Source organism: Dromaius novaehollandiae, chromosome 1 (assembly GCF_036370855.1).
Source record: "Dromaius novaehollandiae isolate bDroNov1 chromosome 1, bDroNov1.hap1, whole genome shotgun sequence".
Lineage (NCBI taxonomy): Eukaryota > Metazoa > Chordata > Aves > Casuariiformes > Dromaiidae > Dromaius > Dromaius novaehollandiae.
In genome coordinates, this window is record NC_088098.1 from 218,509,019 (window position 1) to 218,520,998 (window position 11,980).

At 49.4% G+C, this 11,980-nt stretch overlaps 2 protein-coding genes across 4 annotated transcripts; both read left to right on the forward strand.

Annotated features, from left to right (window-relative positions):
- The first annotated feature begins 5,012 nt into the window (after positions 1–5,012).
- LOC135327203 (olfactory receptor 51G2-like) lies at positions 5,013–11,268 on the forward strand. 3 transcript variants are annotated; one of them, XM_064505310.1, is made up of 3 exons: positions 5,013–5,088; positions 6,088–6,276; positions 10,151–11,268. In XM_064505310.1, exon 3 carries the CDS (start codon positions 10,207–10,209, stop codon positions 11,143–11,145), a length of 939 nt encoding a protein of 312 aa, XP_064361380.1. In that variant the 5' UTR covers positions 5,013–5,088; positions 6,088–6,276; positions 10,151–10,206; the 3' UTR covers positions 11,146–11,268. The 3 variants fall into 3 exon arrangements, with proteins under 3 accessions (XP_064361380.1, XP_064361382.1, XP_064361381.1); XM_064505312.1 differs by lacking the exon at positions 6,088–6,276 and having other exon boundaries at positions 5,042–5,088; XM_064505311.1 differs by lacking the exons at positions 5,013–5,088; positions 6,088–6,276 and adding an exon at positions 8,409–9,265.
- LOC135330706 (olfactory receptor 52R1-like) lies at positions 6,398–7,549 on the forward strand. Its single transcript, XM_064525308.1, has one exon. The coding sequence runs from the start codon at positions 6,416–6,418 to the stop codon at positions 7,388–7,390; it is 975 nt and encodes a 324-aa protein (XP_064381378.1). The 5' UTR covers positions 6,398–6,415; the 3' UTR covers positions 7,391–7,549.
- Positions 11,269–11,980: the final 712 nt, after the last annotated feature.

Consider the following 11,980-nt stretch of genomic DNA (forward strand, 5'->3'; position numbering starts at 1 on the left):
TGGTGGGGATGTCACCGACACAGTTTGGGGCCCCTGGAGTGTGACCTGTTGCGGCAGCTGAAGGTGTTGGTTCCGGGGTGGAACTGCTGCTCTGCACCAGGCCAGGTTGGAGGGTAATGTGGAGACATGGCTCTTTGGAACCACTGCTTGGATTTCATCACTGAGTGTTGGTTAAAACAAGGTACCCCTTTGCACCTCTTTGCAAAAAGTCTCCTGGATGCCAGCGGATGCTTTGCAGTATCTAGGAGGGTGGTGGTCTGTGCAGCTCTGAGCACTGCTGCAGCGGTGACAGGATCGCTTTGGAGCCACCCTGGGCACAGCTCAGGGACTTGTCCCATGTCCGTCACCCAGACGCAACCCAGAGGACCCCCCCAGCCATCGGCCACAGAACTGCTGCTGTGGCCACAGCCATGTGCGTGTATCTCCTTCAGAGATACCATGCTGGAATGTGAGAGCTGCAAAAGACAGAAACACTTCCTTTCTGATGTTGCCCAGTTGCCTTAAATGGGCTCTTTGTCCACTTGTTCCTGCGCAGTGAGTATCTGGGTGCCTCAGCAGGAACTCTTCCTTTCTGTGGGGTGGAGCCTGGGGACCCACCTGCACAGCAGTGGCTGTTTAGGCTGGGCAAAAGAAGACTGAGGGACAGGTGATCTAAGGCTGCCAACAAGAACAAAAAGAATTTGGTTTCTGTGTTCCTTTTGTGCCAGTAATGAGAGAATTACTACACTGAAGGCCCAGTTAGTCCTTGGATATGACAAAGCAGCTCATGCCTCATCATTTCAAAACACTTGATCCCACCACTTCTGGTTTGGGATGGAAACTGCGCATGTGTCTGGTTCTCTTCTTAAATGTAATCTGGCCTGGAAGAGCACTAAACAGAGGGGAGGAGGAGGAGAAAAGGAGTGAGGAAGGCAGATCGGATAGGGTGAATCACAGTGGAGTTTCAAATCCTCCTTTTCCAAAGGTTACTAAGGGGGATCACAAACCTCTCAATATCCAGATGATAGTTCTCAAAGCTTTTGCATCAGTGTTGCAGTTGCCACGACCTCAGATTTTGCTGGTGACACAGGAGAAGTGCTGTGGCCCTGTTGCCAGCCAGTGCTTGCAATCTGTTCCTACAGCCTAGCTCTAAAATGCCGGTCTCTGCACCTGCTGAGGACGGTGGGGTTGTGCAGAGGGACCTGGGGGGGACCTGGGCACAGGTGAGGCACAGGCACGGGTGGTCTCACCTGCAGCAGGTGAGGGGGACCAGGCAGAGGCTTTGTGAGCACCGCCTTGTCAAAGTGCTGATGCAAGAAGCCCCTTCAGCAACGGGGCTGCCTCTGTGCTGGGCAAAGCATGTGCCAACCCGCTCAGACACGTGCAGACGAGCTGGGGAGGTGCCAAGCTCTGGCTGTCCTTGGTCATAAGGGTTTTGCCCATATGGAGGGACAGGTATCTTGTGAGAGGCGTCCTTTGGAAGTGTCATCTGATAAGCACCTTTCAACCCAGCAGTTTACACATGGGAAAAAGGAAACCATTCATGCACAAATGCCCCTTGTTTCACTGACAGACCCACTTTCTGTCCAAGCATCTCCGCAGCAAGCAGGGCAGCCTAAATAACAGACGTGTCAGAAACGGCTGCTGCGGAAGCAGACACTAGCCTGGGTTTTTCCACACTGTGTCTTGGAGGAAGCAATGCCGCTATTTGCATCTCAAAATCAAGAAGGCATCTTTTACTAAAGCAAAGTACATTGCAGCTTCTCCTCATTTCAAGTCGTGAGCAAAAACAAGACCAACATATCACAGGGATGCCTGCATGTTGCTATGAATGTACCCAGATCTCACTAGCTGCAAGACCTGCCTTGAGAAATCCTCTGTTGTGCTGACATTTCTGACAGGGAAGAATTCCCTGCAGAGACATGCGATCACGCCTTACACTATGCATAACCCTGGCAGCAGCAGCACAGAGTCAGTTAAAGACTATTTTGTCTTTCCTCTCTTGGAAAGTGAAGAGAAATGTTCTTTCTGCTCCTGTAATTCTGGTGACTGTGGGAACCAGAACAGATCATATCTGAGAGTCCTCCAGTTAGCATGCTCCTTAGATTGATGTTAAAATGTGACTAATAATTCCTTCCAAGGCTCTGAGGTGTTATTAATCCATTACACCTTTCAGCAGGAGTTTTGAGAGTTTCATTCCCAATAGACAGGCAATATGCCACGGCTGTTGCGGAGAGTGTTTCAGTGTAGAGAAAACAAGTATGCTTCTCTGAGAAGCATGATAAAACTCACACCCCTACTATTTTTTGTAGCCGAGACTCCATTAATTATCTTATCACTGATGTTTGACTAATTCTTTTTCTTAACCCTTGTAAAAACTGCATACAATATCTGTTAGGAGCAAAATACGTTTTATCTTCCACCTGACACTTTCAGCCTGTTTTGCAAACCTGGGTGACTCCATCTTCACAGCTCTGCATCAGCCCACAGCCTTTGCAGTGTATCTGCAGCAGGGCAGGCTCCACGGAGACGGGTGATGTGTGCCCATGATTAAGGCAGGCCAGAGAGAGCACCCACAGCTCCTGGCAGCTGATCCCACCACCTGCCTCCATCCCAATATGCACATGACTGATGTGTCCTTGACACACCATTCTTTACAACAAACAGACTCTTTTTCTGATTTACGTAGTTTAGTACTATAGTTGTACTGGGGAGCCCAGCACTGGGTCCAGCACTGCAAGTGTGGCCTCACCAGGGCTGAGTAGAGGGGAAGAATCACCTGCCTTGATCTGCTGGCCATGCTCCTCCTGATGCAGCCCGGGAGGCTGTTGGCCTCCTTTGCCACAAGGGCACACTGTGGCAAGGATTTGCATTTATATGCCAAAAATACACGCTTGCTCATGGCTCCATTCAGTTGGATCCTAGAAATCACCAAGGAGGGAGACTGCACAACCTCTCCGGGAAGCCTTCCTCTCCTTGACACGTACCCTTGTGGCCCCCGTACATATAAGCATAAAAAGGCAAGCTGATGTGGGAAAAAGGAAGGAAACATTCTGGAAAAACAAAGAAAGGAAAATACGTGGAAAGCTGGCAGTGAACAAGGATTTCCTTTGAGGGGGATGAAAGCAAAGAATAATGCCTCCACCCCCAAAATGGCAGAGTCTCTCTTTCTTGGATTCCGGGAGCTCTCCTACCCCATCACTGCCAGGTGTGAGCATGCAGAAGTGGTTTACGGGTCCCAGGCTGAGAAGCAGCGAGGCAGGGGAACCAGAAGCCCTTCTTCTCCTGAAAAGCTTCATCATACTGTTGCCCATGGGGTATGACATTTATTTGGCCCTGTGGTACCTTGTGCCTCCATCAGCACTATTCCAGATCCCTCATGGGAAGAACTGGCACCAAAAGAAGTTTGTGGGATTGTATTTGGCGGATATTAAGTCCACACAAAAACTTTATGCCCCTCTGTCCTTCTGGTCAACACAGGTCAAAGGGTTGCACCCACAGCATCTTGCACCTTGTCCATAACGTCTAGATGTGCTGAAACAGGCATCTTACCAAAGACATGTGCTGTCTTGGTTTGGGGCCTTCAAGAGAGAAAAACGCACTGCAGTCTGGTACATTTTCTTGCAATTGCAAGCTAACATACATTGTAAAATGTGCATCCTTTTGTAGCCTGTAGTCTATAGTGTAGTCTGTAGCTTCAGTTTCCATGAAACAGATCTTTTTATAACCTTTCCTGCCAAATTAAAGCATGTTTTATTTCAAAATAAATATTGCCCTCTAAGCAAGTTACAAGTAGTTGCCATCTGGGACTTCAAGGCAATTTTGTACCCTGTCCTTTTTGTCATATCCTGTTTTATTACAGCTTAGAAGGGTGACAACTATTCATAAGAATGAAAACAACCTGTACCTGCCTAATATGATTTGGGCAAGTGTGAATGAATTTTCCAGAGATGGGTTACGGACCTAAAGTCCTTCCAGAAGGCCGTGGCATTGAAAAAGGGCTCCTGCTCATTCTCCATATGTTGCTTCTTTTGTTTCCTTTGGTGTTCAGAGAAAAATAATAAGAATGAACAAACCATCCTGAAAACACTGTATTTTATTTCCTAGCCATCTATTTTTCAAGAAGACAGCTAACAGAGCCTCAGAGTAGGGAGGCATGAGGGATTTCCCCTGGGTGCCAGCAAAAACTGCATGGGGTCCTTCCTTTCCATCTTTTTGTCCCGACTTTAGCCAAGGAGCATTGCCCTGCAGGGACCGGGGCGCTGCAGCAAAGGTGGTTCGTGCTGCTGCCTCAGAGAGCCTGGTGGGATGTGGCAAGGCTGAGTGCTGGCACCTGTGTCCAGAAAGTTGGGGAATCTCTGACACAGATGATAACAGCTGCTGCCATTGCATCATCTTTCTTAACCCCAGTGATGACAGAAATTCCTGTGGTCCCGGTAGGCTGTGTTGGGGGTTGACATGGTGGCCCAAGATTTCATTTGGTGGCTTGACCTGCAAGGCTTAGTTTTTAATTCAAAATGACCTTGACAAAGAATTCACAGAGACATTCTCTACTGAACACCACAAAAAACACCAAAACCACGCGCAGCGTGCTGCAGACCTCTGAAACTAAGTCAATAAACACAACACAGGCTCCTACATCTGCTTCTGCTTATAGGACGTCTTTACACTTCAGTGGCATCATCCATATAATGGGCATGAGGGTACTGATTTCCCTCTCACAGCATGTACTAGGGCTACAGGCAAAAAGTAACAGAGAAAGCATGGATTTTTGCTCTTTGGGAAGTAGTTCATAAATCCTGCTGCTGCAGTAATCATTTAAAAACCCAGTTCTGTGATTCAATCTTGAACAAGCCCATTGATCTGGAGTCATCCTCCAACTAAATACACTGCAAGGAAACCAAAATCAAACTGGGCAAAATGGAGCTGTCTGTGAGGTCACTGGCAGTGAAGGGGTTAAAATTGTTGCTTTCTCTCTCTCTTTCTCTAATGATGTAGGAAGGAGCAGGAGAAAGGCAGAGCTCCCTGCTGGGGTTTATCTGGCAGATATATAACTGTCTGCTGGTCTCCTCAGTGCAGCGTCCCTGCCTGGAACCCCGCAGCAGGCAGGTGAGTATTGAGGGTTAGGGCAGAGACTGGTTGTTCTGCAGCACAGTCCTTCATGTCCGTGCTCCTCCTGGGCAGCAGCAGCAAGTGCTGCAATAGCCCCGGCAAAGCTGACGGGCAAGTGGTCTGTATTTCCTGCTGCTTTGGCCTGGGAATTATGTCCACGTTGCTGTTGCTCTCCATGGGAGAATGAAGGAGTAAGGCAAGTAGAAGCAACGGAGGCAGCTGGGAGGAAGGAGGTGGACTAGAGAAAGGGAAAGATCAGGAACTTCCATCCCTGGGCTATTTGCAGCTGCGTTAAAAACCAGGAACTTTCTGCTAGACTGAAGGTGGTCCCTGAGCCATGAGTATTTGTAAGGTGTGAAGAACAGTCCACCACGACCCAGCTGTGGCAGGGCCTGGTGGCAGTGCTGGGGTGATGGGCTGGGACATCCCAGTGCCAGCTGCAGAGGGAGCAGAGCAGCTCCTGAAACCTGCTCAGCTCAAAGCAGATCCTCAGGGGAGAGCCCACCTGCTTTCTTGCAGGCTGCTATTGTCTCCTCCACTGCTCGACTTCCAGGTCCCTCTTTGGCTCTCTGATGCAAGTGGTCTTGGTCCCAGGCAGACTTTGGAAGGGTCTTGTAAGGTCAGGAGTACCGGATTAGTCTGTGTTGCAGGGGTTTTTGTTTTCAAGGAACCTTTTTCTCCCAGTTCCCAGGGACAAGGCATGAGCTGAGCAACATGCGCAGATGGAGTAAGCTCCTGTCTTTTTGTAGGGGGGAGAATGGACATCGCTAGCGGGCTACATTTGTAGGGGCATTGCCAAAAGACCATGGCACTGGCTCAGTGTTTCCCATCCCCACTGAGATGTGCTGCTTCTCGACCGTGGCAAACACTCCCTGCTGCTGTTGATGTGAGCGAGCACCACAGTGCAAAAAGACAGCTTCTGTAGAGCTAAAGGGCTGGTGCTTAAAACCTCCCACCCCCACTACACACATTTCAAGCAGGTTTCCTTTGGAGCAGGTCTACTCTGGTCCCTTGGACTTTGAAGGCTGCAGAGTAGCAGATGTGTTCCTGGGAGGAATCGTCCAATCTGGTTTCATCCTAGGGGAATCCAGGCTGCATGCTCCAAGACGACCCATGATGTGAAATCAAGCTCTTGAACTGGAAAATGGCAGGACACTTGCTTCAAAAGTGCTCTCCTGACCTAATGTAAGCAGCTGTTAGAGGGTTGTCTGTCTGTGGGGGGGTTTTGAGCACCCAGACTGTACCTCAACCCAGTCTGTGTTTACCACTGACAGTGTCAACTGTAGGGTGTTTAACACCTTTTTACAGGGCAAAGGAGTTCTCAATGGAGGCAGGAGACAAAAAGCATTTCATGTCGTCTCCGAACTCTACCACCGTCTCCTACCCTCCTACTTTGCTCCTGGTTGGCATCCCTGGGCTGGAGAAGGAGCAGTTCTGGCTTGCCTTCCCCTTCGGCATGATGTATGCCATTGCTGTGCTGGGGAACATCACCCTTCTCGTCTTTCTAAAGACAGAGCCAAGTCTGCATGAGCCCATGTACCTCTTCCTGGCCATGCTGGCCTTCACCGACCTCGTCCTCTCCACAGCCGCTCTACCCAAAATGCTCAGCATCTTCTGGCTGGGCTCTGGGGAGATTGGGTTTCTCTCCTGCCTTGTTCAGTTGTTCTTCATCCACGCCTTCTCGTCAGTGGAGTCAGGCGTGCTCATGGCCATGGCCTTGGATCGCTATGTTGCCATCTGCTACCCGCTCCGGCACTCCAGCATCCTCTCCGTGCCGGTGGTGGTGACCCTTGGGAGCCTGGTGCTGGCCCGCGGGGTTGTTCTGGTGAGTCCCGTCTGCTTCCTGCTCCGCAGATTGCCCTTCTGCCAGCGGCACATCATCTCCCACTCCTACTGCGAGCACATGGCTGTGGTGAAGCTGGCCTGTGGGGAGACCACAGTCAATGCCATTTACGGGCTCTTTGTGGCTTTTGCAGTGGCAGGGTTTGATGTGATCGTGATATTTGTGTCCTACACCACAATCCTGCAGGTAGTAATGAGGCTGCCATCCACAGAGGCAAGGCTCAAGGCCTTCAGCACTTGTGCATCCCATGTCTGTGTCATCTTGGCACTTTACACCCCTGCCCTCTTCACATTCCTCACCCACCGCTTTGGGCAGAACATCCCCCACTCTCTCCATATCATGGTGGCCAATCTCTACCTGCTGCTGCCCCCCGTGTTAAACCCCATCATTTATGGGGTGAGAACCAAACCGATCCGCGACAGAGTGGTCCTCCTCTTCCGGCAGAAGGCAACCTGACCCACACCTATGTGCCTCAAAGCATGCACAGAATTTACTGAGGACCTTGGCAGATTTCCTGAGGGGTAAAGTTATGACCCTTTTTTCAGGAGAATCCCTTCCTCAATGCCTGGAGTTTAAACAGGGCACTCATGTAGGAATGGCTAGATTCTCTCTTCTGTTAGTACAGTCCAGGGGGGGATTTCATTTGTTGCATGGCAGAACTTGGCAGAAAGTCATCCAGTCTGGCTTTTGCACCACTGGGAGATGGCGTGTTCACTTCTGCCAGAATCTAGACCCCTCACTGTTCACGTTCTTTCACTACCAAGCAAGAAAAAGAATCCCCTCACGATTAAAAGAGTTTCAGTCTCTCTCTTAGGCTGAGTATTTCCAGCAGAGCTTCCTGCAGTGGCTCTCCTGATATGACTGGTGTTCCCTGGACTTTTTGATGGAAAGGTGCTCAGACAGGAGTGGGGATTGTCCTTGTAGAAGGAAATTAATAAAATTTACCTTTAAGCAGCGTGCTTTTTTCCAAAGAAGCTAAAACCAAAAGTAATCCTATACTAGCAAATTCCAGAAGTCCCATGCAATGTCAACCCTTTTAAAAATACAGGAATTCCTCACTGATGGAATTACTTAGCATGCCCTATCACAGCTAGAGCATTGCTAACAGAATTTCTCTATACTAAGGCAAGTCAACAATCCCAATAAACGAGCAAACACATTTTACAATACCAGTGCTTTACATCTGGAAAGTGTAGGAAGCAGAATGAGATGAGGCTCAGATGGTGCCCCAAATTCAAGCTCAAATGTTCAAAGGCATGAGGGACCTCTGCTGTATTTGTAGTGCAAACTCAACAGCACTCAACACTGGATCTAGAGGGGATGTCTGCCCTTGCCTGGCATTTCTCAGAGCTCTTTATCTTCAGTAGCAGCTGTGGCTATCATGAGAGCCCATGAAGGGGCTCCAGGCTCTGCTGTCGCTCCATGAGGTGGATACCAGCAGGGAAGCAAGCAGAGGGCCTCCAGGAAGAGCAAATACACTTCTGCTGGAGCTACGTAGCTGTTAGGCTGCAGAGAAAATGGGAGTCTGGTTGGCCCATTCAGTCAATTACTTTAATTTTGACTCAATTCATTCCATTTCTTCAGAAAAAAAGTAGTAGCACTTCCCAGAGGCTTGTCAGGAGCTGGAGTCCCACTGTGAGAAACTCTCTACTACACGTTTGATGTCAAGCTATTCTGGTTGGATTATAAAGCTCTTTAGCTCCTGGTGCTAACCTAATGCAGTTCCACAGCAGCCTCTGACTTGACCCTGGAAGTCACTGTTAACACTACATTTACATCATCTGCTTTTAGACAGTGGAGCAACCGGAAAAAGCAGCAGAAGTCCCTCATGATCCTGTGAGTCCAGTGAGATTTTGTGGGCCAGTGCTATAAAAGCACATTCTCTGGCTGCCTGCAGGCAAGATGCTCAGGCTGATGGTACTAGGGCATTGCTCTATATTTCAGGCAAAAGTTCTCTGCTTCTGTTGGGCTGCTTTTCATATGTCGGCTGGTGGTGAATTTCAGATCACTTTGTTAGTGTTGCTGTAGCATTGGTGTTAATGAGTTTGAACTAGAGACCGCACATCTACTGAAGAGCTCCTTACCCTCAGATGGTTTTCTTGTTGTCTGAGGGCAGTGAGCACCATTCATTTGACTATGGTAGGCATCTACCTTTGGGGGAGATGAATTGCCTTCTGGCAGTGCCTGTTTCCCTCCAGTGAGCGGTGGGAGCCCAGACAAGCAGCAGAGATGCAGCTGTCTACACGGCAGATACCTACAGCCAGGCGAGGTGACTATGAAGAGCAGTCCTTGCCTGTGTTTTGGAAAGTGGCTAGAAGAGTTTGGTGGTGGGTAAGTAGCACTGAAATCTTGTTTTCTCAGCGTAGCAGGGTGTTTCCTGTGTGCCACAGCACTGCAGGCTTGTTAATGGCCAGAGCTCTCCTCTCTCTGACATAGCAATTTGGTGGTTGTGTGCTTTTTACCAGAAAAGAGCACTAGCACTTGTGCATGGAAGAATTCCCGAGTTCCGAATGTTTTGGTCTCAGGCTAGCAGATGTTCCCAGTGCTGCTTCTCAGCAGCCTGCTGAAGAAGGCTTGTTGGCTGGATCCTGCAAAATGCTGCAGCAGTATCTGGTTCTCAGCTGTGCACAGCTGTGGAAGGTGCAGCCAGCACTGTGTGGAAAGGCACTTGTATAAAGTATTTGGTGCCCAGATGATTTAGGGAAGGGAAAAAATCATCAGGTCTACATATTCAGAGAAAGAAAGAATGAAAGTATATGTGCAAATAATGAAAAAAGACAGAGAAAGAGAGAGAGAGAAAATGCAGAGAAAGCTTATAGCTAACAGGGATCTCCTCCATCAAGCACTGGAAGGCACTTTGAGATCTCAGGGTGAGAGAGTTGTGTGGCAGTCTCAAGGTACAGGTCTAGAGATGTGCAACATATTCAAGAGAGGACCCCAGCTGCCGATCTGCTCTCCATCTCACACTGCCATGGCCCAGAGATGGCCATAACTCAACCTCCACTTAGGTGCTGTATCCATCCATCTCGGTGAGCTTTCTGCTCCTTGGAAGTTGCATTAGTCCCTGCTAAGAACAGCTCACAGACATCCACTGTCCTTTCAGTGTTTCAGGGCAAACTCAGAAGTCTCGATCCTCTCATGGCCGTTAGAGGAATGAGAGAGGTTTTGCTTTATTGCATGATTACTCTTTGCTGACCTCTGCCACTTCTGTTGTAGGATGTGTTGGATCTGATAGTGGAACTTGGACAGGACAAAGATGTTGCCTTAGGAAAATGAGGAACAGCAGCTTCCTTAGACCTTCTACATTGCTTCTAACCAGAATGCCAGGAATGGCAGGTGGGAACATGTGGATTGCTATGCCTTTCTGCTGCATGTACCTTATTTCCATCCTAGGCAATAGCACGGTTCTCTTGGTCATCAAGGCAGAGCGCAGCCTCCACAAGCCCATGTACCTCTTCCTCTCCATGTTGGCTGTGGCAGAGCTTGGGGTGTCTCTGTCTACGCTCCCCACGGTGCTGAGCGTGCTGCTCTTTGATTCACGGGAGATCGGGTTTGATGCCTGCCTCACTCAGATGTTCTTCATTCACTGCTTTTCCATCATGGACTCAGGGGTGCTGTGGGCCATGGCCTTCGACCGCTTCGTGGCCATCTACAGCCCCCTGCAATACGCATCTGTCCTGACCAACCCACGGATAGGCCTCATTGGGCTGGGGCTCACCATGAGGAGCGTGAGCGTCTCGATCCCCTTGCCGATACTTCTGAGGAGGCTGCCATTCTGCAGATCCCATGTGCTGGCTCACTCCTTCTGTCTGCACCCCAACTTAATCCAGCTGCCATGTGCACACGTCGAGGTGAACAGCATGTACGGCTTATTTGCCCTGCTGGCCACATTTGGGCTCGACTCCCTGTCTATTGTGCTGTCTTATGTCATGATCATTAAGACTGTGCTGAGCATTGCATCCAAGAGAGAGCGCCTCAAGGCCCTAAACACCTGCGTCTCTCATATCTGTGCTGTGCTGATTTATTACATCCCGATGATTGGCTTATCCATGGTGTACAGGTTTGGGAAACATGCGTCTCCTCTGATCCATGTCCTCATGGCCAATATCTACCTTCTTGTCCCCCCTGTGTTAAACCCCATCGTTTACAGTGTGAAAACTAAACCAATCCACAGAGGTATATGCAAACTACTAACTCCAAAGTGGCACTGATATAATACACAGCATATCCAAGAGATTTTGCACGTGGTAAAACAGCTGGGGAATACTAGTTTAGAGGCTGTCTGCTCCACCTTGTCATCCATGTGCCTCTGGAGGGTCCTGAATTTTTAAACTCTTTCCATGCTGCAGGTAAGGTGTATCCTGTTTCTAGGCTCCCACCATTGTCTTGGTTGAATAAAGGAGCACTGCAGTATCTACAGCCTTCTATATATTTATCCCATTCCCGGTCCATTATGTGGGAGAGGTGACTACCTGAGGTTCCCCAAAGGAAGTCCCTTTTCTCAGACAAATAGGCCATAGCAATGGAGGTGTGGGGAGACGGGGCTCTCATCTGTGCAATGACACTGAGTCAGCTGGGCCCAGAGCTCCTGACCTCCTCAATGCGGATGTTGGTCTTTCCACCTAGGATTGCTGGGGTGTGTGTCTGTACCTACCTGAAGCACAAGCACGGAAAAAGCTGATGCCTCCTAGATGTGCTCAGCCATCTCTGCATGCCTTAGAGCATTGACCTACATATGTGCAATAGCTGCTTTTGCAAGATTTTTACACATGCAGCCAGACTTGCTGAGACTGAAGAAGGGCTGCCAAGTATCTAGGAAGCCAGGTGTGCAGCCAAAGTGCTCTCATTCCAGCCCAGTAACATTTTCAGCAGCAACAAGACGCGTCCAACAGTTGTGATTTGAGCTGAAAGGTCACGTCTCCCTTCGCCCCAGTGCTCCCAGACCCCACATGCAGCCCAACGCGGAGTGTGGCACTGACTCCTGGATGCTGAGAAAGTTCATCGGCACTGCCTTAAGAAACCACCCAATGGCTCAATACAGAGCCC